This window comes from Lissotriton helveticus, chromosome 5_1 (genome assembly GCF_964261635.1).
Source record: "Lissotriton helveticus chromosome 5_1, aLisHel1.1, whole genome shotgun sequence".
In the NCBI taxonomy this organism is placed as follows: Eukaryota; Metazoa; Chordata; class Amphibia; order Caudata; family Salamandridae; genus Lissotriton; species Lissotriton helveticus.
In genome coordinates this window covers 1,003,996,971-1,004,023,796 of record NC_136065.1, presented here as the reverse complement: position 1 = coordinate 1,004,023,796, position 26,826 = coordinate 1,003,996,971, and the positions used below count along the sequence as shown (strand labels likewise).

General features: G+C 47.9%; 1 protein-coding gene across 1 annotated transcript in view; it reads left to right on the top strand.

Annotated features, from left to right (window-relative positions):
- The window catches only part of DOCK1 (dedicator of cytokinesis 1), a 1,311,419-nt gene that overhangs the window by 1,131,543 nt on the left and 153,050 nt on the right, over positions 1-26,826 (top strand). The window contains exons 41-42 of the mRNA XM_078643512.1: positions 11,372-11,513; positions 11,717-11,798. Of these exons, the coding sequence (XP_078499638.1) occupies positions 11,372-11,513; positions 11,717-11,798 (224 nt within the window). The remainder of the gene's footprint in view (positions 1-11,371; positions 11,514-11,716; positions 11,799-26,826) is intronic.

Genomic DNA, 26,826 nt, shown 5'->3' with positions numbered 1-26,826 from the left:
TCTTTTAAGCCTCTGTAGAAAATCGCTGCTCTCTTAGCTTCGGGCCAACTGGTTTCTACTATCAACTTATTAAATTGCGCTAAATATGCCACCAAATCCCTGTTTCCTTGTTTTAGGTCCAATAACTCATTGTCTGTAGTTTGGGAAATGGTTCTTCGATCGAAGATGCGCAAGAATTCAGCCTTAAAATCTTCGAATTTATACAACACCGGATCATTACAAGCAACCAGTGGCAAAGACCACGCGGCCGCATCACCACTCAGGTAAGACAGTACAAAAGCCACCTTGGACTGATCCTCCTTAAACAAAATAGGCTTACAAAGGAAATGTAACGAACACTGTGTGAGGAAGATCTGTGCCTTATGGGGATCTCCTTGAAATCTCTCGGGGGGGCCAATGGGATAGTAGGAGACATTGCATGTACTACTTGTGTGGTGAACTCTGAAGAAGACGATGAAGAGGGCGCGAAAGTGGGGGTCTTCATACTTCCAAAATTTGGACTAGGACTCTCGGACAGCTCATCTATCCTCCTACGCAAATAACTAGCTTCCTGATTTGATTTCCTCACTTCCTCCCTGGTTTCGCTCAATTGTTTTTGTAATCCTTCTAAAACTGAAGCCAAAGCCTTGAGATCTAACCCTTCAGCCATCACGCTCGGACGGAAGGTAAAGCAGGCACTTCAATCTGTCAGAAGCAGTACCTGAATTCTCCAGATTCCGTGGGAGCTGATGACCAAAGACCTTGAGTTGAATAATTCTCAATTCCCAAACACTCCTGCACCCGGATTTCTCCAAGCCCAGAAATGGAAGGGAAAGGGGAAGTGGATAACAAACAAGAGAGACTGCCACACAGGTCTTCTTCAGCTTTTTCTGGAATGCTGTACACTGATGATGACCTGTAACATTAGCACAACATTACTACAGTTCTCATAGAATACTTGACATTTACTCTAATATCTTTTCTTCCCTATCTTTAACTAATACCTGAAACTGTGTGGAATTTTGCCTCTCTCTAATTAGTTCATTTGAATGTAGATTGTCTCTTAGTGCTGGAGTGTTAAGTACTATCTTGAATAGACTCGATGATATGCACAGTCTATAAAGATGGTAAATAACAGTATTCCATATGCATATAGTAAATACTCCTATTTACTTTATGAACTCCTCTGCATCCGCTTTGAAAGAATAAAGTCACTGAATGCTGAGCTACTTCACAGTTGATACTTTGCTGATGAACTAACAGCTCCTTTCTGTAGAATTAATTGCTGCTCAGAATTGCGCTCTATGTCAGAATAATGAAACGCCTGATGCTCTTACCGCCCTTCTTCAAAGAACTCTGTAGGCGGGGAAGCCACCGGACTCTCTGGCCAAGATTTCAAGTCCAAGAAACTCGCTCTTCAGGAAAGAACGAACGCCGTGCTACTAAGCCTCACATCGGTAACTCTCTCCTGTGAAGCGGACTTCTGGAACTGCCGCACTCCACGAAACTCTCAGGGATGGAGCTGCGACCTCTACTGGCTAGCTTTCTGAATACAATTGTCAACCAGTCGCTCTCACGAGTAAGCTAAGAAGAGCAGCGACTGAGAGACTAATTGTTTACATGAGCGCATTGACAAGCCGCACTCCACGAATTTACAAATGCGGAGCTGCGACTTCAGAAATTCACAGTACTAAACCACTTAGAGACTGTGTCACGAGACTGACTAAACTAGCTCTCTGAAATGCGGGAACATTAACCAAAAACTGACTAAATGGACGAGCGCTGGAATTCCCGTCTTGCTGCTCTCATAATGACAGTTGAAGTGCACCGTTCGAAAGGAACGAGCGCACGAAATGGCGGACAGCAGGAGATAGCTAGAACGCTAACTCCTTGGGTGTCATGGCACAATCAGGAAGCGAACTCCATTCACATCGCTGACTGTCACCTAACACCAATCTCTGCATTAATCCCCAAATTGGGAACTGAGGCAAGGGACTATCATGCACCTTAAAGATAGGACTTGAAACGGTTCTGACACCAGCACAGCCTCACCGTGGCTCATGACGGAATGGTTCCGTCACGAGCACGCAAGGGGTTAAAAGGCGAGAAGCCAGAGGATCCAGTTGGGACTTTGAAGGACCCCTGATAGCCTACATTGCAGCCCAATGACTATGCAAAGAAGACATGACCAAACCAAGGAAAACCATCCCTCAGAAACTCGAGGACTTTTGCCTACTTTGCAAAAGATCAGTAAATACCTCTGACAGAAATCCACCTAGAAAAATGTCCTCAATGTGTTGCATAGATCTTAGTGTACTTCCCCTTCTTGAGTTCAGAATGTAGGAGGCAAGGTCAGAAAAACATCCCAGCACTTTCAGCCTTTGCCTCTAGACCCCCAGAGTCTGTGAAGCGAGTTCTCAGGCAAAACTGAATACCTGAGAGGAGGTGGATCCAACAGGAAAAGGCAAGGAGCTTAATTGCCAGATGGAGTAAGCACAGAAACAAGGGCTTTAATTTCCAAAAGTGATCAAATAACAACTCTGAATTATCCCCTTTGTTTTGGGTAGTACTCTGCTTATGAGTGAGCCACGTGAAATTCATTGCATATATCTCCAGCCTCCTGACATGGGAGAGGAGTACAGACATTGGGCGGGAGAGCGTTCTGGGGAGATGCAAATAGGTCTAGCCATGTGGTCCCCATTCAATCCATGGTCTGCTGGAATACTCTGGGACATATCGACAAAGGCTGAGTAGGGGAATATCTGGCTCAAAATGTCTGTATGCCCACTCTCCTTCCCTGGAAGATAGATTGCGGTCAGGGCAAGAAGATTCTCCTCTGCCTAAATCCCTATTTGGTCTGCCAAAGAATCCAACAAATGCACATAGGTACCTCCCAGATGGTTCAGATAGGCTCTGGTGACCTAATTGTTTGTCTTGATTTGAACAGGCCTTTTTGAAGATCCCTGGAACAAACAATTAGAGGGCTATGTGCACTGCTGCCAGTTCCTTCCATTTAAATGAATTCCTGGATTCTACCACAGCCCAGAGACCCTGAGCGATGAAGCTCCCATTATCATTCCCCATCTGTAGTGATGGTTACCAGGAATTGAGAGAAAGAGAGACATTACCTTGTTCATATTTGAGACAGTTAACCACATCTGCAATGTCTGCGCTTTTGAGGCAAGATCTGTATTGGAGGCTTATAGTTCTGGCAACCGAGTTCCAGTTTTGAATGGAAATGGTCAAGTACTAAATGAAACAGAGGGAGGTGAGAGCAATGAATAATGAGATACAATGTTGCTCTGTAATTTCATACATTGTCTTGCTGGAGCTCCCAGAAGTCTCAACAACTTACTTAGGTGTGATATCAGCTTCTGCTGACGACAAGAGATAAAATACTCTTCCTAGGCCAATGTTGAACAGGGCGTCTATAAACCCGAACTCTTGGGAAGGAAGGAGATGTTATTTTTTGTAATTCAGCAAGAAACTCTGTTTTCGGGAACTCGCATATGAGCTTGACAACTTGGAGACCCCTTCAAAAAGAACACACACACAATTTAACCAGTGATCCAAGTAAGGGCAAACCAACAGACTGAAAGAATGAAGGTTGCCCACCAAAGATGCCACATTCTCAGTGAAAACTCTTGGTGCAGAAGAGAGGCAAAAGTGCAGCACATAGAATTGAAACTGGTGGCCCAAGGCAAAGAATCTAAGAAACATCAGAGAAGATGGGTGCATACAAATATGTAAGTAAGGATCCAGCAGATCGACGGATGCTAAGTACATTCCCCTCCAAGATAAGGGACAGGATGTTCTGGAGATCCACCATCTTGAATCTTTGATGCTGAAAGAATTTGTTCAGTAACTCGAGATCCAGGCCCAAACGATCCATTTCTGGCACCTGAATAATGGCTCCCTTTGATAGAATGTCCTGAATCTCCTGTGTTAAGGCGTAGAGTTTCTCTAGGTTGCATTGATCTGATGTCCAAATAAAGATGTTCTCTGGTTGGGAGAAAAATTATATTCTGTAGCCCTCTTTTACTAGGCAAAGGCTGCCTGTATTGCACTATTTATCATCCTCTGCAAGAATGGGGGTTTGGGGGGTATGCAAAAGTCCCTACCCCAGGGACCTTCAGGCCTAGTATAACAGTTGCCAAGTGCCATTTTAGTTTAACAAAGCAAAACCACAGGGGATGATGGACAGTGTTTTGAACATTGCAAGCACTCACCCCAGTTAACTGATCTGGGTTTAATCCATCACCATTCTTTAGCTCACTCCGCCACCCCAGTTCAAACATGCCCATATGCAAATCAGTCTGACCCTGTGCCTCATGGGAACAGTCCAGCCCGAACTGCCAAGCCATGTCTTCCCTGGACCGGAAACAAGCATCCTGGGACCGTTTTCTGGCTAATCAGCCGTCATCAGCCAGACTAGCTTGAATCCAGTGACAAAGTGAGCAAGGGACCCACGTCTGGGCATACCCTGCCAACTTGGGGCGAACAAAGCAAAACCAAAGGGGATGATGGACGGAGTGTTGAACATTGCAAGCACTCACCTCCAGTCAACTGATCATTCTTTAGCTCGCAGTGAATTTAGGCCCAGATCTCTGTACTGGGGTGAATGTATGACATTGTTCTGCCTTCTGTCCATCAGCTGTTGTTTTTGCATTTGTCACCCGGAGTGGGACAGATATGCCCAGACGTGGCTCCTGTGCTCTCCATGCCACTGGAATCAAGCTATCCTGGCTGAAGTGGGGTGAAACCCCGAAACCGGTCCTAGGATGCTTGTTTCCTGTCCAGGGTGGACCTGGCTTGGCAGTTCGGGCTGGACTGTTCCCATGAGGCACAGGGTCAAGACTGATTGGCATATGTCCGGGTTCAAACTGGAATGGCATGGTGAGCAAAAAAACGATGGATTTAGGCCCAGATCTCTGTACTGGGGGAAATGTATGACATTGTTCTGCATTCTGTCCATCAACTGTTTTTTTGCATTTTAGTTTAACAGGCACCCCTTCTAACACAGACAGATTAGGGTTTTTTTGCAGTTTGTGGTTAAGGATCATGGCTTAGGTTAGTGATGAGGTGCAGCATGCCCTGATGTTCCTAGAGAGGCGGGGAGGATGGACCTGCTATTGTAGGAAGCCTTGGAGGATATGGGGCCTGTAGGAGAACGGCCGTGGGAGCTGCTGTGGCCGTTATGGCCTTTACGTCTCCAGTAAAAAAAGTAAGGAGAGGGGCATGCAGTGGGCAAAGGGACATGGGCAGTGGCGCGGCATGCCCCAGTGTGAGAAGCCCAGGGGCAGGATGAGAGGGGAGTGCCCCCGGTGCAGGGAAGGCCAGTAGGCCTAAATTGATGGTGGATGTAGCATTGGGGGCCCCTGTGTGAGGTGCAGTGTCCTGCGCAGGGGTTGGCGACAGTGTGAGGCAGGGCGACAGATAGCACGCACCTGATTAGGAGGTGTGCCTCCGGTCGGCTGCTTTACCTGCAGGGGTAGGCAGTGCCTCGCTGGAGTGTCCCGAGCAAATGGGCGCTCAGACTGGGGGGAGCGTGGTGACTGCAATCGCATGGCCAGAGCGTGTGGTGATGGCTCTTGGCCACGCTGGGGTTGGCGAGCAGCAGATAGCTGTTGGCGAGGCCATTATCGAGCAGGCCCTGCCGCTGGATTTTTCTAGCCCATGGAGGCAGCCCATGCAGCAGATACAGACACCAGTCGTATGAGGAGGGAGGGGTAGCTCCATGCAGTATGGCTATCAAGTAAAAAGGCAGTTTGGGTGGGACTGGGTCAGTTTGTTCAGGAATAAGGGGCAATCCGCTCCAAATGAGCAGTGGAGGTTTTGGGTGAGTGATCTCTCTGCTAGTGTGGTGGCCCAGTTAGATCCGGGTGGTGGCTCAGTTAGATCAGGGTGGCAGGTTTGACCCAAGGATTTTCAGTGGGGTTGTAGAGACCAAGAGGAGGGGGGCTGCAGAGAGTTACCACTGGCCTCTAAGGCTTGTTAGGTGGCATGACTGGATGGGGCAGTGTTTCAAGATGGGGGGCCAGTGAGGTGTGTATGGTGGCATGACTCTCCCGTTCGGGTTTCTAGGGACTGCCCAGGCAGGGTCAGCTGGTGGCCGGCCAGGCGGTTCAGGTAGTGGCATCAGCTGAGGTGACATCAGGTCAGCCAGGAGGGCCTAGTGCTGTCTAGCTTACCCGGCTCGAAGGCAGAGTCGGGTCAGTGTGGTTGGCTCTAGGACGGCGGTGGACTGATCCATGGAGAGGCTAAGTCAAGGATCTGCATCCGCCTTGCGGGATTTTGACCCATCTCAGGATCTTTATGATGATCAGTATGATGAAAGTGGAGTGGATGATGGAAAAGTGCCGGGTACGAGCACTGATGGCAGGGAAGTGTGTGGGAATGATCAAAGGGTAAGTATGTGCAGGATCAGAGCACAGGTATGGATGTGGTTGGGGAAGAGGGGAAGGATAAAGTGGGGGAGAGCACGAAGTCTAAGGCTGCAGGACCACAGGTGGAGGAGGACAAAGGTGCGGAGGGCAAGATGGAGAGTAAGGATGTGAGGCACCATAAACTACCTTACATGGATATTACAAAGCCTTTAGGAGCACACCTAATGATGGCAACCAGGGAGCACATATGGAAAGGGTAATATACAGAGATTTTCAAGCCTTTACATTGGTAAATATGGGTGAAAGAGGACTCCAATGAGGAGGATTAGGAGTTGTCTCGTAGGCCAAGGGTACCCTTAAATATTTAAAACTGCACATCAGCATTTCTCATATATTCGAGCGTGTATTGCGAGAAGTATCCAGAGAGGTGTGTAGTGCTGTTCAAATACCTTGATGTAGTGCAGAAGGCTCAGGTCACTTTTGGGGGTGGGATGAGTTGGAGTACTTCACGGATTCCCTGGTATGGATATCAGAGTATGGAAAATGAAGCACTTAGGCTATGTGCCGTATATGGGGGATGGCTAAGCTTCGTATTGCAACTGTTAATATTTGCAGGCTAAACGATATGGCCAAAAGGAGAAGGATACCAGGCAACCTAAAATTTCTAAGAGGAAATATTTATTGTCTGCTCGAAACCCATATGGCCTGGAACGATAGAACCCTATTGGAATCCTTGTTCTCTGTAGAAACTACACTGAAGGGGGTGGCCGTATTAGTGAAAGGGAAGACTATTATTCATGGCTAGAAGGCAGTGGATACCTATGGGAGATGGGCAATGGTGGAGTTTAAATATTGCACCAGGTTTTTACGCTTTGCTCGATATATGCCCCTGTCGCGGATGGTCCAGTGCTGCTCAATTTCTTAGCAATTGAGCTACCAACTTGCCTTGCACCATATATAGTGTGTGGGGACTTTAATCTGAATGGCTCTAGAAGAGGGCAAGGAGAAAAGGCAGGGTGTTATAAAGGATGTAAACCACAGTCTTTTAGAGCCTTCATTTATCTCGTGAAAGAAATAATGTTAGTAGATATCTGGGTCAATTTGAAATGGCCTGATGCTCGGTGCACTTACTATTCAGTTCCCCATGGCACCTTTGCAAGACTGGATTCATTCTTAGTGACACCATCACTAGTTAGGGAGTCCCAGGTAGAGCTCTTTCCAACACTAATGTTGGACAATAATCTTCTTGTTCTAGAGCTTCCTCTTGATGGACTGGAAAGGGTGCCAAGAAGATGATCTTTCGAGAAGAGCCCATTGTTGATCCGTAATATGTAAGACACGTGAAGGGGTGGATTCTAGAATATTTTTAACTTAATAATGGTAGTGCCTCCACTAGGGTAGTTTGGGATACCTTTAAAGCTGGCATAATAAGGAAAACGGTTATGGTCAGTATTGCTACACATAGGCCTTCCCAACTCCAATTCAGAGACCTTTATCAAAGGTTGGGTGAAGCAGAAGCAGACTTGGTTGTAGCTGCTTTATCTGGACAAGAGCTATCCCCCGTTTTGAGTCCCTTAGCTATAATTAGGCTGCGCCTGAATACGTTTATAGCTAAGAAGTTTATCTGGAAATTTGTGGCTAGAACACAAGAACGCTATAATATAATGAACGGGTGGGGCATTTGTTAGAAGTCAGGTCAAGGCAAAAACAGGCCACAGGTCACATTAATGAAATCAGGAATGTGCAAGGTAGAATTTGTAACAAATCTGAATAAGTTTAGAAAAGCTTTTCGAGTATACTATACTGATCTATATAAAGCTCCAGTAATGGCTTGTTTCGAGCACTGATAGCAGTATATGACCCAACAATATCTAAAAAAGTAACCCAGGAGGAGCGGTCACGCTTAGGGGCAGAATTCTCTCTAGAGGAAATCCAGCTAGCCGTTCAGAAGATGGTGGGAGCTGATTCGATTCCCTTGGAATTCTATAATGTTTTTTATTTAGAACTTCCTGGTGAGCTGTCGGGTTAGAAATGGACAGCATCCCTGAGACTCTTGAGTTACAGCCAATGTAATAGTTCTTTTAAAGAAAGGAAAGGACCCTGATGATCTGGGATCCTATAGGCAGATCACACTGTTAAACAGTGACATCAAACTCTACTCTAATATCTTGGCATGTAGGCTGGGTAGCGTTATACATAGATTAGTATCAGTTAGGCACCATGGGTTTATTCCGGGTAGGAGGACCACTGATTATATGTAGCATGTAATTGCACTGCTTGATTTCACCGAAACTGCAGAAGAAACCACGGGGTCGCCCTTTTGGGTGCCGATAAGGCATTCAACAGGGTGTCATCTAAGTATTTGTGGAAAGATATGGAGGCCTTTGGACTGGGGGCAGTATTTTATTCAAGCAATCCTGGTGATGTACTCCAACCCAGTAGCTCGACTTAAGATTATAGGGCATGAATCAAAGCCCTCCCATATTGAAAGGGGAACAAGGCAGGGATGCCCAGCCTCTCCCTTGCTATTTGCTTTGTGTACAGATCCACTTCTTTGGAGACTGGACACCTCAATTTTTGTCAAACCAATTCGTCTGCATGGATGGGATACAAAAATATTGGCTTATGCAGACGACGTTGCAATAGTCACAAGAGATCCAGATAATGCTCTTCGTGACATTGAAAAGATAACTGAGGAATTTGGGGTCTCCTCCAAGTATCTGTTAAATAAATGTTAAACTCAATTAGTGGTAAATAGATATATGGCCACCCATGATTGTCGAGTGTTAGAGCAGGCTGTTTAACTGGGGGTAATTATTACTGCTAAAGTGGAGCATCTTGTCAAATTAAACCTTTCCCCGATCATTGAAATAGCTAAAAAGGATTTTACAAGATGGGGCAATCTATACCTCTCTATTATGGGGAGAGGTAATCTAGTAAAAATGATCTTCCTTCCGAAACTACTGCATATGTTTCGTACAATTCCCCATGAGTTTGAAAATGCCTGGTTTAAAGCAATAGACACATTGGTGGCCAGGTGTGTCTGGTCATACGGGAAAATCAGGAGGGAAATAGGTTTTTTAGTCTACCCAGGGAAAGAGCGGGATGGGCGTTGCCTAATTTTAAATTGTATTACCTAGCGGCAGCTTTAAAGTATCTTCACCATCTCTTTGATAATAAGGTAGGAGAAGAGGGGACTGAGGGTTATGTCCCATCAATAAATTTGAGTTAGTGATCGGGACTGCTACTAAGGGATGCCTGTTGAAAATCTTTGAGCCAAGCTTTTATCAAAAAATACGGTTCAAGACTTTGCTAATGACATTCAGAATTTGATCCAGAATTTGGAAGAAACTGGTATTAGGCAGTTATAAATGGTATACTCCTATGTAATGGAATAGTCATTTGCCCAAAATAGTCCAAGACCGTTGCTTATCTAATTGGGAATGAGCTTACCTGGAAAGGATAGGAGACCTGTTCTCCGGAAATCATATGGCATAATTTGAAGAGATTCTAGCTAGATTCAATATTGGGACTCGGAATGTTTTAAAATATTTGCAACTTAGGTATTTTCTTTTAAGAAAGGTGGGGGGTTAGCAGGCTTTTCCAGGATACCCATGTTGGAGGTATTAACAAGGGGAACTAACTACTTAATATCACAATTATATAGGTGCCTCATGGAGGGGATCCCAGATGACCTGGAAAAGCACAGCATCAAATGGTGGGGGAGGTTAGGCACAATAATGTTTGTTTCTTGGAGTCTTTGGAGCTGGGAGGCTCAACGTTATGCCCATCCAATCTACAAACCCAACATTATAAAACGATTTTTGATTTATATATTATCCCCTCCAACATACCTAAATGGGGTAGGGTGTTTGGGACATACTGCCCTCGTTGTCAGGAACCAAGTACAGACTTGGTGCATGTGTTTTGTTCATGCTCCCGCCTCAATATATAGAGGTCAGAAATTCCGCTATTACTAAGGGAAATCCTTAAGGTGAATATCTCACCGTCACTGCAGCTTAGGTTACTGGGTGTAGATTAGTCAAACATAGCGACGGAGTCCAGCTATTTTTTATTGCGATGGCAGTTTTATGGCTGTGTGAAGACTCTGATTTTTTTGACCCCTTACCGCCTACATTCCAGCAATGGAAGTGGCGCTTTATATATATTTATAATTTGGAAAAGGCATTTTATGAGAGAAAGGGGAAGAAAGCAAAACTAAAAGGGAGGAGGATATGGGGGCCTCTCGCGGACTAGGTGTCGTCCTATCATTAGAAGTCTGATTGCTTGACTGCAAGTGGAAGGGAAGGAGGGTAGGTTGTTCGGGCGATCCAGTGGTCTAATCTTTTGTATTGTATTGTATTGCTGGAACTTAAAAAAAATGTTTATAAATATCTGTAATGAATTTCTATTTATATCTGATTGTTGGATCTATTACTATTTAACGTATTTATGTAAACTTGCTGCTGAAGTTTTGTTAAAGTATTGGGTGGGGGATAAAGTGGGTAAAAGCTAAATGAAAATGGTATTAAAAATAAAAGGAATTAGGACTGTGGCGAGAAAAGGCAGACGAGGTATGTAATTCATTGTAAGCGCGTATTCCTTTATTTAGGAATTGAGAGCCCTAACTAAGTTTTCTTTGTCCTGTGTTGGATCGACGTATGCTGAGTACAGCAACATTTGAAATGTTTTTTCATTACTTTATGATCAAGTTTTGCCTCTCATCCATATTTTGTTTTCCCTTTCACTGGCATTTAAAGGAAGAACGTAAACCAAATAACTTTTCTTCAGAACGCTTTAGGTTGTATCTGTCAGCCTGTATCTCCGAGTGCAAATAGAAAATAATCAAGCAGAAAGCCAGGTTTTATTATGGTTATTTGGTTTCATGACAGATAGCGGTAGAAGTTGCAGAAGCTGTTAGGCGTATAGCTTCAGGTGGTTTGTTTTAGTTTTGCTTTACTTTAAGGCTGCTGCTGACTTAATTTCTGCTTCTCATTTGTTTCTAGAACAAAGTGTTCATTTACAGAGGGAAGGAATATGAGCGTCGTGAGGATTTTGAAGCTAGATTATTAACCCAGTTTCCCAATGCTGAAAAAATGAAGACAACCACTCCACCAGGGGATGACATAAAAAACTCACCTGGACAGTGTATCCTTGCAAAAAAATCACAGTGCCTTTATGTGTGGATATGATTTACATAAACGAGTTAGCTATTGGTTGGGGCGATTTAATATACTTCTCTGTCACAGGGTACGCAGAGTGTTCTCTTTCTCGCAGTTAAAGCGGGGAATTCATCTTGTAAAGGTTTTTGTCACCAAACGCAATGTTTATCCTTAATCATTTTCCTTTAGACGTCCAGTGTTTTACTGTAAAACCTTTACTTGAGTTGCCACCAAACTTTCAGAACAAGCCAGTGTCAGAACACATTATCAGGTAATATATGTATTTTGTGTGATGGACAACCCACTATTAGCACCAAATGAACTTGTATTTGAAGGTGTGTTGTTCATTACTTAATCATTATATATGTCAGTATTACTGTTTAATGTGTGAATCCAGATGCACAGGACTAGAGAGCTGTACAGTGGACAATGTGTATGAGAGTTAGTAATTCTGCACATACAGGAAAAGGCTAATAACAGAGGCGGTCCAGTATCATGGAGGGTTACACAAGAATGGGGTGTTTCCTGAAGAGATGGCTTATCAGTTACTTCTCATGTATGTGATCGATGACCAGTTCATACCTGAAAAGGTGCATAGATCACAATGTTGGAGGGTTTTACATAAGCATTTGTTTACAGGCTAAGTAAAGTATGGCCCTAACACGCATTCGAAACACGAACAGAGCTGACACTTTACAGTAGAAAAGTGATTTCACTTTTCCATTTTAACAACTCGTCATACACTGATCATTAAAAAAGACATACACAGAGGATCATTAGAAGGTTCTCAGTAAGGGCTGTCTGTGAAAACATCAGCACTTGTTCCATCTGCCAACCTCTCAGCTCCCCTGCCTCCTGAAGAGGTTGGGATCGGCTGTGTTTCTGATCCCATCCAACAGTTCCAAAGTCACTATTGATAGTCCGCTTTCTCCTGTGCTTTGGCTTTTGCTATGCAGTATGTCCATTGAATTCTAAGTAGTCTTTGTGCTGAAATTCGCTTGCCCACCATGTTGATTTTTAGTGCGGAAACCTCTATTCCGACGAATACTTATTATCCACCGCGTAATACTTAATGCGGTAATCTTGCTCTCTGATCACCAGTGCTGCAGGCATGACTATACATGATGACATGCTACTGATAAGTTACACTCATTATGCTGCCAGTCCTCGGAATCATTGCCACACTATGCCTGGAGAAATAAATTCAGCACTCTTGTTTCGAGCAAAGTCTGACGAGGACACAAATGATATTTAAACGTAATTCCTTATACATTTATACAATTTATTTCCAATTCCAATATATTTGTAGGTTTATTCAGTTTTCTGAAGCTTTGATATGTAAAGCCTATGAGAACACTCTAATTACCAAGAGGCGCTGGGTTGGAAAGGCAATAATAAGAATGTGTCCGCTTACAGTTTACTGTGGCCTAATGTGAGGCAGAAAGAGAATATATTTATTTGAGCTATTGGGTGGGAGGAGGCCAAACAGCCCATGTGAAGCTATGCCCCCGTCAAAACTTTCTTGGTGAATAACCTATCAAAATCACGTTGAGATTTTTCCATGATACTAACATGCCGCTTCTTTACAAAAAGACTTGCTGAGTCTGTCAAAAGTATAAAATTAGGAGGGGTCGTGGCTAAGCAGGCCATCATGGCGGACGTGTGCTAGATAGCTCCGTCCAGCCCAGCACTGATCCGGCGATTATCCTTGCTCCCTCGGACGCTTGGTGGTTCTTGAGGGGATATCCTTCCTTTGGTGGCCGGCGGGGTCAGTCCGGTGCCCCTACTGAGTGCCGGCGAGGCCGGCGGACGGCAGTGACTGGTCCGGCGAGCTGCGGCCTAGCGAGAGTACGAGAAGCCGGGACCTCGAGTTTGGAGTGCCAGGGAATGCGCGGCTGACGGCGGTCGGCTTCTGCACGACGGAGGAGCGCTGACCGGATCGCGGCTGTGGGTGGGGCGGACTGGCCCGGATGCGACATCGGCGGTGGCCCCCCTGGTGAGGAGACGGCAGGGGAGTGCTCCGGTCCAGCTACCGGGTTGCTCCTGGCATTGTCGCAGTGCAAGTGGCTGCCCCGCGTCCCGCTGCCTGGGGCCTTGAGTTGGTGGCAGCGGCGCCCGGAAGGGTGCACGGGGCTCCCTTTTGCCCGCGGGGCCCTCCCTGGTAGAATCAGCCCCCCCTCCCACTGTCCATCCGGAGACCGATGGTCGGACCGGGCCGCGTGGGGGGTGCAGTGACGAGGTTGGTGTTCCTTGGCCAGCCGAGGCGCTTGAGGCCCTGGCTGGCCGTCGGCGGTGTGCGACACGGCGTTGAAGAGGCCCTGCAGAGCGACGACTGTTGCCCCCTCCCCCGGCTCCACTAGCGGCTGGGCTGCAGCCCAGTGACCTGTGGGCCCCCCTTTTCGGAGGCAGCTGGATGGTGTGTGTGACGGTGAGGGGCCCCCCGTCCTCCAGAGAGATCGGCGGCCGGGCCGGGTCGCACAGGGGGAGTGGTGGTGCAGCGGGTGCTGACTGGAAGTCGGGGGAGCCCGCGTGGCGGCTGGAGTTGGCCCAGGCCTGTGCTGCTGCCTGGGTGGAGGTGGCCCGCATCCTCAGGTGTAATGGCTGGGTCTTCGGTGGTGCGGGGCGAGCAGCTACGAGCCTGTGCCCTTTGATTGTGCCCTGTGGCTCTGCCCACACTGGATCAGGCCCGCCGGGCTTCGGTTTGGCCCGACAACTGCGGGCCCTCTGCGGAGGGCATCCCACCTCGCTGACGCTAGTGGCTGTACAACCGGTGGAGGTCCCACATACAGGTGCGGCGCTGGCCATGACTAGAGGCCAGGGGGGCAGTGCCCTACCACACACGGGCCCATTGACAAGTTTACTGGCCCGGGGCCGGCGAGTGGTGCTGCCGGACATTCGCAGGAGGGCTCGCCGGACAATGCGACACTGTTGGCCGCTATAACCCAATCCAGGGACATGCTTGATGCCAAGATTGGCGCAGTTGGGTCAGACATGATGTTACTGCGGCAGGATTTGCGGAATGCAGTTTCTCGCATAACAGAAGTGGAAACACGCGTGTCGGGGGTGGAGGACGATGTTGTGTCCCTCAAACAGAAGGTGGCGAAGTAGGAAAGTACCCAGAAGGGCCTGGCACTGCGGGTGGAGGAAGCGGAAGGGTGGGCCCGGCGAAACAATCTGCGCTTCGTGGGCTTCCCGGAGGGATGCGAGACGGGTGGCATGGAGCGCTTCCTTACGCAGTGGCTCGAGGGCTAGATGCCCCCGGACGCTCTCTCCCGTTGCTTTATCATCGAACGGGCACACAGGGCGTTAGTGCAGAAGCCGCCGGTCGGGGCCGGGCCTCGCCCAGTGATCGCGAGGCTGCTGAACTACTTTGATCGCGATGCCATCCTGAAACAGGCCAGGGCGAAAGAACCTCTCATGTTTGACAATCAAAGGATCATGGTGTTCCCGGATTACACATGCTTGGTACAGCAGCAGCGCCAGTCGTTTCAGGCAGCTAAGGCCCGGCTAAGAGATCTTAAGCTCCAGTATGACCTGTTTCCTGCGCGCCTTCGCGTGGTGTTTCAGTCACGGACGTTTTTCTTTGATTCTCCGGAAGACGTCTTCAAATGGACGGATGAAACTGTGCGGTTGAGGGCCCATACCCCCCCAGGTCTGCATTCCGGTGAGTGAGTGGGCACAGCAGGCCTCGCAGAGATGGCGCCGACGGGGCTCTCGGAGGTCCCGGTCGCGGAGGCGGTCACAATCATGCAGCTCAGGGGTCGGGGTGAACGCAGTGCCCCAGACACAGAAGACTGGATCCTCGATCCCGGCTGGTGGAGATGGCACTGGTGAACCCTCGTAATTGGACCATGTGTAATGATGTTTGCTGTAATAACGGGGGAGCCCTGCGTGGGCTCGGACCCTGTGGCTCTCACACCTGTAGGTAGCGAGAGGAACTGTTATGGGTGGTAAGTTAGGGATCCATTGGTGGGAGAGGCCCGGGTCCCCCGGTTGGGGGCCTGGATTCACTCCGACCGCGACAGGTACTTCAATGTTCTTTGAGGTATGGGGTGGGGGGTTTGTTGGGGGTTGGGGTAGTTTGGTTCGGGGTTGGATTGCGCTTACACACCGAGCATCACATGCAGTACATACACTGTGCTACACTTAGTTTTGGGCCCACACACAATATGTACCTAGATGGCTAGTGGGTTGACGGTGGTCCGGGGACCCCTGGGCGCCCTTCGGGTCGTTAGCAGGAATGTTCGTGGGCTTCTGGATAAAATCAAGCGGGCGGTCCTGTGACAGGCCAAACGGGTGGGGGCGGATATACTCCTATTGCTGGAAACCCATCTGATGGGCTCCAAGGTGCTCTGCCTGCAGCGCTATGGTTATCAACAGGTGTTCCATGCTGGCTTCACACAGGGGTCCAGGGGCGTGGCTATGCTTGTCCATCGTAGAGTTCCTTATGTGCATGCTCAACAGTGGCTGGATGGGCAGGGGCGCTATGTCTTTGTCCGTGGTATGATTGGAGTGGAGCCGGTGGTGCTGGGATGCGTGTACGCCCCCCCCTCTTTTGCAATGGTCCCTGGTGGAGAGGTTGATGGCGCTGTGGGCTGATATGCCGGACGTGGTTTCTGTGGTGGGGGGTGATTGGAATGATGTGATAGACCCCAGTAGGGATAGGTCCAGAATTGGCGGGGTCCGGGGGGGCTCCCAACCCTCTAAGTTACACGCACTGGTGTCCAGTCTGGATTGGATAGACACGTGGCGACTTCACCATGGCACCAGGAGGGAGTATACATTTGTATCGGCAGTACATGTGTCCTTCTCTAGGATTGACTATGTGTTTGTTCCCAGGGGGGTGGTCTCGAGGGTGGTGTTAGCTGGTATTCACCCCAGGGGGTTATCGGACCATTCCTCAGTGTACATTTATTTGCAGCTGGGCGGGGCGGGCCTCAGTTCCGATGGCGCCTCTCGGTGTGGCATCTACAAAATGCGGAATATGACACACACATGAGGGAGGCGATCGCGGATTATTCAACAACAAACTTTGGCTCGGTCTCGGACACGACGACCTTATGGGAGGCGATGAAGCAAACCCTTCGAGGGGCAGACATTGCCTGGTGCGCGGTTGCACGTATACCGCGCAGGGAAGCTTTGGTTGCAGCAGAGGCGGAGGTGGAGAGACTGGAGCATCAGAGTGGGGAGGACGGTGGGGGCATGGGGGTGCGACTCCTGCTGCAGGCTCAGCAGTCGTATGCCTCTCTTCTGTTAGATGAGGCGAGACAGGCGTGGTTGGCAATGGGTAGTAGAGTCTGTCAATGGGGGGATAAATCTAGCAAGCTGCTGCACAGGCTCTGTCAGGGGACCCTCCGCCCACAGGCCCTTCCTGGTATACTAATCGGGGACGGTTCGCCGTTGGTGGACCCCCAATCCATAGCTGATAGTTTCGCAGAGTACTATGCTGACCTCTATGCCCCGTGGGAATGCCTGGCGGAGGAGTGGGTGGAGAGATTCATTGGGGATCTCCCGCCGAAGGCTGTGTCTGATGAGACGCAGCTGCAATTGGATCTACCACTGTCGGATGAAGAACTGGCAGGGGATCTAGGGGGGCTCAATTCTGGGAAGGCGCCGGGCCCCAACGGGTTTCCGAGTGAATTTTTCAAGCGCTATCATCTCCAGCTGGCTTCGCATTATCGTGAGGTAGTAGAGGAATCCAGTGAGGCCGGAAAGCTCCCCCCGGACTGGCGGCATGCGGAGGTGGTGGTCTTTCTAAAGCCGGGTCTGCCCCCGGAGCAGCATGGCTCCTACCGTCCGAGCTCACTCCTCAATGTGGAGGTCAAGGTGTTGGCCAAGGCACTGGCTAACCGTCTCATGCCACATATATCGGCACTAGTACACCCGGATCAGGCGGGCTTTATGCAGCAACGGGCGACGCGCCACAACATCAGGTGGGCACACGTGGCACTGGCGGCAATTCGACAGTCCGGGACTCCGGCTGCCCTTCTTCTGGGGGACATAGATAGGGCATTTGACTCCCTCAGCTGGGTCTACCTATTCGCCCTTTTGCGCAGACTCAATTTTGGCCCACGTTTCCTGTCCTATATTCACCTCCTGTATACCGAACTGACAGCGTCGTTGAGGGTGTCCGGGGCAGTGTCCTTGCGCTTCTCGGTGCGGCGTGGCACGAGGCAGGGCTGCCCCTTGTCCCCATACCTATTCGCCCTCGCAATGGAGCCGCTGGCGGCATGGGTTTGCATAGATGCGCAGTTGAAGGGATTTGAGTGGGCTCCCGGGGCCTCTGATAGGATTGCGTTGTACGCTGATGACGTCCTCTTTTTTCTGACGGACTTGAATAGGTCGGGCCGTGAATTCTGGAAGTCATGAGGATCTTTGGCGAGTCCTCCGGACTGTACATGAACCCCCGGAAATGCACGATATGAATAGTTGGACACCCCGAAGCAGTGCGGCCTTGGGCCGATGCGCTGCAGAGGGCGGACAGGGGGCTCAAATACCTGGGTGTGTTCCTCACCGACGTGCCCGTAGTATCATGGGAGAGGAACTTGGCACCGGTTTGGGAGCGCGCGAGATCGGACATGAAACTCTGGTCCCGTATGCCTCTCACGATCCATGGCCGATCGGCGATTTTCAAGATGGTCACACTCCCGCGGTTGCTCTACCAGCTGCAGAATCACCCATATCTGATAGCGCCCAGATGGTTTTCACAGGTTAATTCTGCACTGGGACAGTTCCTGTGGGGGGGAAAGGCGGTCCGGGTAGCGATTCGTACGTGCTTTTTGTCCACGTACTGTGGGGGACTGGCGACCTCAGATATTTTCTCCTATTATCAGGCCTCCCATCTCCTGATCTTGAATGAGTGGTGGTATGAGGACAGAGGAGATCCAGCGTACAAACTGGAGCGGCTCCTGATGGAGCCACATACCCTGCACACAATACTGTATTCGGCGCCGTTGCTGAGGGATCTGCCGCCGGCTACGACACTAGTCTTTCGTGTCTGGCGCCACTCCCTGAAGCGCATGGGGTGATGGAATAAGATGACAGGTGAGACCCCACTGTGGCATAACGGGCGATTGCCGGAGCTCACGACCTTGCAGGGCTTTTTCGGGATTGGGATGCCATAGGGATCTCGACCCTGGGGGATGTAGTGCAGAATGGGACGCTTAAGTCCTTCGCGGACCTGCAAAAAGACTTCCATATGGCTCGCTCTCAATTCTTCCGCTACCTGCAGCTCCGTCATGCCTTTTTCCCTAGCTTGGTGGGCATTGAGACGCTTCCAGAGTTTAGCCCCCTGGAGGCCAAGGTCTTTATGGGAGATCTGGAGACTAAAAAGATTTCGAAGATCTACCAATCCCTGGTCACTCATACTGCTCAGACGTCGGACAGATTGCGAGGGGTATGGGAGGAGGACGTTGGCGCTCTTGAGGAGGAGGATTGTAGGGAGTCCCTAGCGGCCCCGCGGGGGGCCGCGATAGCCATGTGTCTGCGGCTCATCCAATTTAAATGTCTGCATCGCGTCTATTTCACCCGGGCCCGATTGTGGCTGGCGCGTCTGATCGCCTCTCCGGAGTGTCTTCGCTGCGGCCGGGAGGAGGGCACCTTTTTTCATACGGTGTGGTCATGCACCGCCCTAGACCGCTTTTGGCGAGGGGTTTTCTCATGCTTGTCAGAGGTGTTGGGGTGGGTGCTTCTGCGCACCCCGCGGTTGGCTCTTCTCCACGTGATGGATGGGATCGGTGGCAATGCCTATAAGTGGCATCTGCTGCTCCTGGGGCTCACCCTAGCAAAACGGGACATCGCCAGGGGCTGGAAGAATGATCGGGGGCCCCCGCTCTCTGCATTGAGGAATGGTCTGGATTTTAACATGGGGCTCGAACAACCCATCTACGTTGCCCGTGGTTGTCCGCGGAAGCGCTATAAAATTTGGAAGAGATGGGCGGATTACATGGGACTGTGGCTGGATCCCCAGGGTGAGTCGATGATCCCTCTGGTGCTTGATGTGAGAGAGGCTCCCTGGGGAGATGGGTCCTGTTTGGCTTGAATGCTCCTGAGTGGTGCGGGGCCAGGGGGGTGACTCGGTTGCGGGTACTCCTCAGTGTGTGTATGGCTTTCAACAGGCGATTCATTGGTAGTCCATGCTTTGGGCTCGGTGGTTGGTAGCGCAATCTGGGGTAGGGTGGCGGGGGGTAGGTTAACTGGCTCATTTGACTCAGTTCTTTGGTGGCAGGATCTGTTTCTCTGTTCGACTCAATGCCCACTTGCGCTTTTTACATTACGATTGCAGTGGTCTCTGGAGTGCAGAGCCCTGCGCCTTTGATGGGCACTGTGAACAAGACACTTTCTTGGTCAGGACTGCGTCCTACCTATTTTGATTCCTACAGCGGATGCACACAGAGCAATAAGGTTGTCTATATTACATGTTCTGCTGTGCATTTATATATTGGATGGGCCAGGGGGGGAGGGGGTGGTGGGGGGGTTGTTGGGTCTTGTTCCCTTTTAGGTTTCCTAAAATTCAATTTGGGAGGCGATGTATAGTCGCAGTACTACTGAACTGGGTCTTTGATTTATGCATGATGTGTTGCCCCCACGAGCAAGGTACAAAAATGTACTCCATGGCTAGGTCTCCATGCAGATCTGTGTTCTACTTGTCACAATCCCGTCGGGGTGATGCACTGTCTGAATATGTACTGTACTGCTTTCGTTCAATAAAATATGTTTTAAAAAAAAAAGTATAAAATTAGGAACAGGTAGTCACAGTGACAACAGCGCCAGGAACATTCACCCTACAAGACAGGCTTTGAATTGGTGTGTCTGTAGCCAATTAGTAGTATCATATAACATTTTGTGGCATTACAATTGAGCAGAAAGCTCACTATAATACCTTCCTGGCAGTTACAACCTTCGGCCCTAGTCGATGCAAGCTATCAGGCGAAATGACACTGAATAACATTGTTTTCATATGAAAGTGGAATACATGGACATCAACCTGACTAAGTGGGAAGCCTTTAAGATTTTCATATTGCGTGTGTACATTAAAACCACCTTGGTGTAAGTGGAACTGAGGAGTCATTTATGTAGGCGGGAGATTGAGTTATGGCCCCTAGAGAACACAGGGCAGGGCTTCTCTACTATGTGGCAGGAGCACTTGTGCAAAAGATATGACAGAGATGTATACCACATGTTGGGTCGTGTTAACCGTAACAAATGTGTTCTTAGTAGTACTTAGAGTGAGATGGGTCTGGCCAACTGCTGGCCAGATTAGATGTGCTGATAGGCCACACTAACTACTGTCACAATATCCACTATATGGATGGTCGACTCCTGCATGACCAAACAGCCATAAACAAAGTCTTTGCAACCTATAACACAGGGCTTCCCGCTGGGCTTTGCAACCTATAACACAGGGCTTCCCGCTGGGAGAGAGATGCACTTTCTAGTGAATATGTACACGCTGGTACTCTACAGGTACTGACCCAGAATAAAAGGCTGAGCAGGATGACCCACTGACACTACCTGTGGTCGACCTGACAATATCACAGTAGATGATGAGAAAGACACCCATCAGCAGTTTTCTGCCACTCATGTTATGTAGGACATTTCAGAAACAGATAAGGTATCACTTACTAGACATGTAGCAGGCTGACCAGTAGATAGGCATGATTACTCGCCGCTACTCAGGAAGCTGTAATAGTAGTGCTGTTGAAGCCCATATGTGACCCTGTGACAGCTCATCATAAAGACCTCTGTCGATACTGATAGAGCGCGCGAGGTCACCCAGCCAATGATTTCGCCGTTTCCGGCTTCAGGGCCCATATACTTTCAATTCACACTATTCATTGACCAGGCGACTTCACGGGCTCCTACCAATTTGTGTGTGTTCCCTACTGGTATTACTCAGTGTACCCGACTTACCATCCACCGACACGGGTACCTATGACCTCAACAGATCAGGAGCCTAGCTGTAAAAGGAAAGGCAGCAAATGCAAATTCAAATGACATACAATACTGTTGTAAAATGACCACGGACAACTGGAAGTTTTAAAAGCTTTATCTAAAGTTCGTTTTCATCAAGCATCAAACTTACAAGAATAAGGCAATCAATAACCAAGATAATGAAAAGTACATAACTATAGAGAAATAAAGTCAAGGTAATCATTTAAATGCTAATATAAGATGAAAAAGGGAAAATGCTATGCATTCAAGGCAAAAACTCTTTAGAAAATTTAAGTAAGGCCGTTCTAGACCATATCAGAAAATGACAAACTACAATGCAAAATATGATTTCTAAAAGGTAGGGTAACATGGGAACATATCAAGAAATATGCAAATGACTTTTCGTTTCAATAGTTGCGGCAAAAGCATGGAAAAATCAACATGTGCAAGATGTGTCTTTATTAAAGCAAAAGACAGAAATATAGAAAGGTGCAAGTTTAAAGAATTTAGAACAGTATTTACCTAGACTGGTGTGGAAACCAAACCCTGGCCACGGGTCAGTTAAGGACAGGAAACCCTCAAGGAAGGATACCCCTCAAAGGACAGCAGGTGCAGAATGGACACCCAGGACAGGACAGGATACCCTCAGATTAGGAATCAGGACAGGACCTCAGGACAGGACAGCAAACCCTCAGGACAGGACCGCTCAGGACAGGACCGCACCCGCAGTTTGGAAGCAACGCCTGCGCTCCACCCTCTCTGCAGCTATCGATCAAGACTCTGATTGGGTCAGCGAACTCCCAGCAAAGTGCTTCGGCAGCACTTTAAGGTTCAGTAAAACCTTAGTCTATGGTCAATTTCGGACAGAGTGCTCCGCAGCGCTCTGTATCTTCAGTCACCTATTGAGTACGATGGGTCAGTGACAGGTCAGCTAAACCAGACAAGTCGGACAAATTCCCTAGGTGAACCCAGGGTGGATATACTGTTTTGGGACAGGGTACCACCCCCCAAATGTTGCAAAGTGTCAGAATCCCCAATTTCGATTGGTCCTAAGGTAGGATTTAGGTAACACACCAATCATAACACACTATTTGGATGCTTCATTTACATATCTGGGTACCGCCTAGCGAGATTGGGGTTCCCATGAGAAACTGCGCAGAAATACAATGACAATTGTACAATGTAGCGGAACAGGGACACATGACTTCGTCCAGCCGAGTTCGCAGGTCAGTTTCTCAGGAGCATCTTGCCCATCACTGCCAGCTGGCTAAGTTCCATCAGCCAAGGTTGTCAGGTCCCCGGAAAGGCGATCATGCGCAGAAGGGACCTCCAAGATGGCTTTCGGTACAGACAGACCCCCATTCCCCGCGGTACATGAAAAGTAAGCGAGAACAAATTAATACATAGAAATAACATTATGAAACCACATCACAGAGTTTATACTTTCAACTTATCACTAAGAAATATAATTATGCAGTCTAAATGTTAGCTACATATCAACAGTCACAAGAGCAGTGGCACGAGCAGTACCACGTTATAGGCAAAGCTATGTATTACGCATGCGCATAAATTTCCCTCCAACTCTGCAGACACGTCAGGACACGTGAGTGTGGCTGACGCATGTGCAGTAACTAAATACAAGCGGCGGACATTTTAAATGACTCGAGTAAATTATTTTAGTAAAACACATATGCAAGCGTCGGGAAACCTCGTTTAACATAAAATAAACATTAGTAAGACATACAATTATTACTTTGTTACACACAGACGAGGTTCATGAATACAGCAAGTCGCAAAATATGCGAAGCTTTGCTTCATCAATCCCCTCTTTGATGATATTTACTATCATCACAAAATAAATGGAACCAGATGCCAACTTTCTTTCACACTTTATACAGCTCTATCTCTTCCAGCAATCGCTCCAGCTTTTCTCTTTCAGTTTTGGTAGGGTGAGAATTCTTCACCTTTTTATAGATCTGATTATTCACTTCTTCTAATTCGAGCTCATCCACACTTCGTTTCACCCCTCTTGCATTCACTTCATGCCTTTTGGTGTGCTTACGACACTTGCAGCAGACAAATATGAAAAATAGGATGAGACCTATAATTCCAATTGGCATCAGCACCTTGAACAATAAGCTTTTACCTACGCTAGCAAGCCAATGACCTACATTTGAGAGACCATCTACCAGTCTCTTCCAGGCACTATCAACCTCGAGTTGTTTGAGTTCCTTCGCCAAATTAGTAATGTTTTTCACATATCTTTTGAGCTGTACACTTTTATCCGGAATATAAGTGCAACAATGTTGCGCCTTCAACATCCGGCAGACTCCGCCCTCTTTCACCAATAAGGTATCAAGAGCAAGTCGATTCTGCAAAACCATTGATCTGATCGCAACCATTTCGGTATTGACCAGCAGAAATCCATGAGCTGTGTCAGTAGACAACACATCCACTATAGTGGACAATTTGCAAATTCTGTGAGTGTTCAGAACCACTCCCACTCCAGGTATCAGTGCACTGAAAATACTACCCATTATTTCACCTATACTTTCTCTTTTACTACGCGCTAAGCCATTAGTATTTTCACTGCTTCCAGCAACTCCATTCACATGGTATATTTTCGGGAAGACAATGCCAAAATAGCAGCTTCCATACCAGTGATCCGGCAATTTGAAATAAGCCTTGTCCCCACAAATATAATAAATTCCAGGAAACACAGGCTCTGACCCATTTTTGAAACCCCAACCTCCAATTACCTTGTAATTATGTTCGCATTCACTGGAACCAATGAAAATGTTATTATAATAGCTAGTCTTCTCGCGGTGAAGACATAGCTTGCCTTTCTTTTCAAAATCCAGCAACAGAGCAGGACCCGCCCCACCAGTTGAGGTGCCTTCCATGTTCTCTGCCCATCTTGGCCTTTTTCTGACTTTCGTCATTAGCCTTCTTTTGAATTTTAATTCTCCTTTTCTCTGCCATGTTCAGGAACATCTTTTCCTGCTCACGCAAAGAACAAGTCAAGTTATCTCTGTGTGCGTCACCTATGTCGATGTTACCTATAGTCAGAAAGTATTCGCCCATATAGCGAGTAACGTCACTTTTGGTATGCACAGGATTCAAGTTCCCACGTATAGGAAGTTCAGAAAAGATCACGTCATTGTTAGAGTAATAGTACTGTAACGGTCCTCTTTTGTAAAATAAACTAGCTAAAATGCTACAGGAGATTCCATATGTCAACGGCAAGTGATGGTACGTCACGCCTTCAGCTACAGAGGTAGGTAGCTTCATGCAGACATAGCAATCTTCAATTTCCATAGTCTCTACATAGTGTATTAACAAGTTTGCGAAAACATTTAAGTGTGTCCTGTTCTTAACTCCATGAAAATGTAGTCCTCCCTCATCTGATGCTTCTAAGTCTTGTTTTGTTTGTCTCAGTGCTCTCTCATGTCTTGCTACACTCTGTGTTGTCAGTTCTTCACTGTCAGTATTTACAATTTCAGTAGGGACAATATTAGTATCTTTGCTTACAGCAAAGGGAATGAAAATTGTTAGTCCTATCCAAACTAATATCAGGACAACTACACTACAGACACATACCTTACAGCATGTTTTGCAACAGCTGCGACTAGGTCTACCATTCACGTTTGAATCAGACATTTCGGCTTCAGAAGAAGTTTCTCAACAACTCTTTGTTGACTTTACACGAGTAGCTTACTTTGTGCAAATTCACGGTGGCTCGTCTTCTTCTTCGTCAGTGTACTCAGGGACGGGCGGGCTCTCCGTCGCTTACGTCAGTTATATCAAGATCTTCAAGTTCTTCCAACACAAGTGTCCATTCAGGTGACTTGTACTTCTTGTTTTGTCTTTTTATTCGATCACTCCTTCTTTTGGAAGTACCTTCTTGTTGCTCTGCTATGCGAGCACTTCTCCTTTCTTCTGCGCGTTTTTCTTCCACCGTTTTTATCCTTAATCTCAATTTCTTTACGAATCTAGGCTCAAGATGTTTTCTTTTCTTAAGTCTTTTGGTTGGTACTTGGACTTCGTTTCCTTCTCTTGCCCTTTTGTTCTCATTAACTGTTGGCAATTCTGTTTGAGTTTCTTCTTCTTCTATCTGACTAATTCCAGGGCTCGCATCTATTTCTTCTGCCTGGTTACTAATCTGGCCTTGTTCAGGTAAATTATGTGTTTGCTCTTCAAGTGTCTCTGACTCTGTTTCCTGAACACGTTCTTCTAATTCTATCTGATCCTGTTCGAGCACTTCGATCTCTGGACTTTCTTCTGCTCGAACTATTACACTATGTCTAGTCTGTCCCTTCCCGATATCAGGAGTCAGTGGAGGAGTATCAATCACTTGCTCTGTATTCCTCACTTGTTCAGTATCCTTCCCTTGTTCAGTATCAGGCTCTGGTTCTGCAGCATTCACTTGTTCTGTATCAATCACGTGCTCGGTCCCTGTCTGACCTTCTCCTTCCTCAGTTTTGATGTGAATCTCAAGATTCTGAGGTTCTTCGCCTGTGCCTTGCTTTTCCTCTCTAGTCCACTCTCTACCTTCCCGAAGTCGCTCACTTGTTCGAATGGGGTCTTCAGTGAGATCAATCAAGGGAATCCACTCCTCTGGCCATATGCTTGGCAGCTCGTCTTCAGCTACTTCCGGCTCAGCTTCTTGGACCCCTTCAGCAGGCTGGGCTCTTGGTAGTTCGTTATCAACTATTCCTGGGCCAACGTCTGCCGATCCTGCAGCTCGACTGGTACTGGGCTGTACGTCGTCAGCTACTTCCCGTCTGGCTCCTGCAGAGTCCTCTGCTGGACGTCCTTCTGCTTCAGGCACCTCGTCTGGTAATACCTTCTGGGTGTGGCTGGCGTGTACCCAGCGTGGAACTCCTGCACACTTTACTGCTGTGGTAGTTACCAGGATCACCTGACGTTTCTCTCCCCACCTTGGCTCCAGGCAGCTCTTCCGAGTATGCTTCTTTATCTTCACCCAGTCCCCCGGGACCAGTTTGTGGAGAGGAGTCGTTTGATTGAGGATGGCGTCTTCTCCGATCTGGCGAGAGATAGAACGCACTTGGTCACCCAATCTCTTGCAGTATTCAAGCACCAAATCATCAGTAATACTCAACAGTTTGCTTCCTGGCACCCATGCTTGTCTCATCACTCTTCCCATAATGATTTCATGGGGACTTAGGCCTGTTTTGCGATCAGGAACACTTCTGAGTCCCATCATGACCAGGGGCAGGGCCTTCACCCAGGTCAATTTAGATGCATCACACAGTTTTGCTAGTCTGTTTTTGATAGTTCCATTTATTTGTTCCACTACTCCAGAAGCCTCTGGGCGGTAGGCACAGTGAAGCTTTTGTGAAATT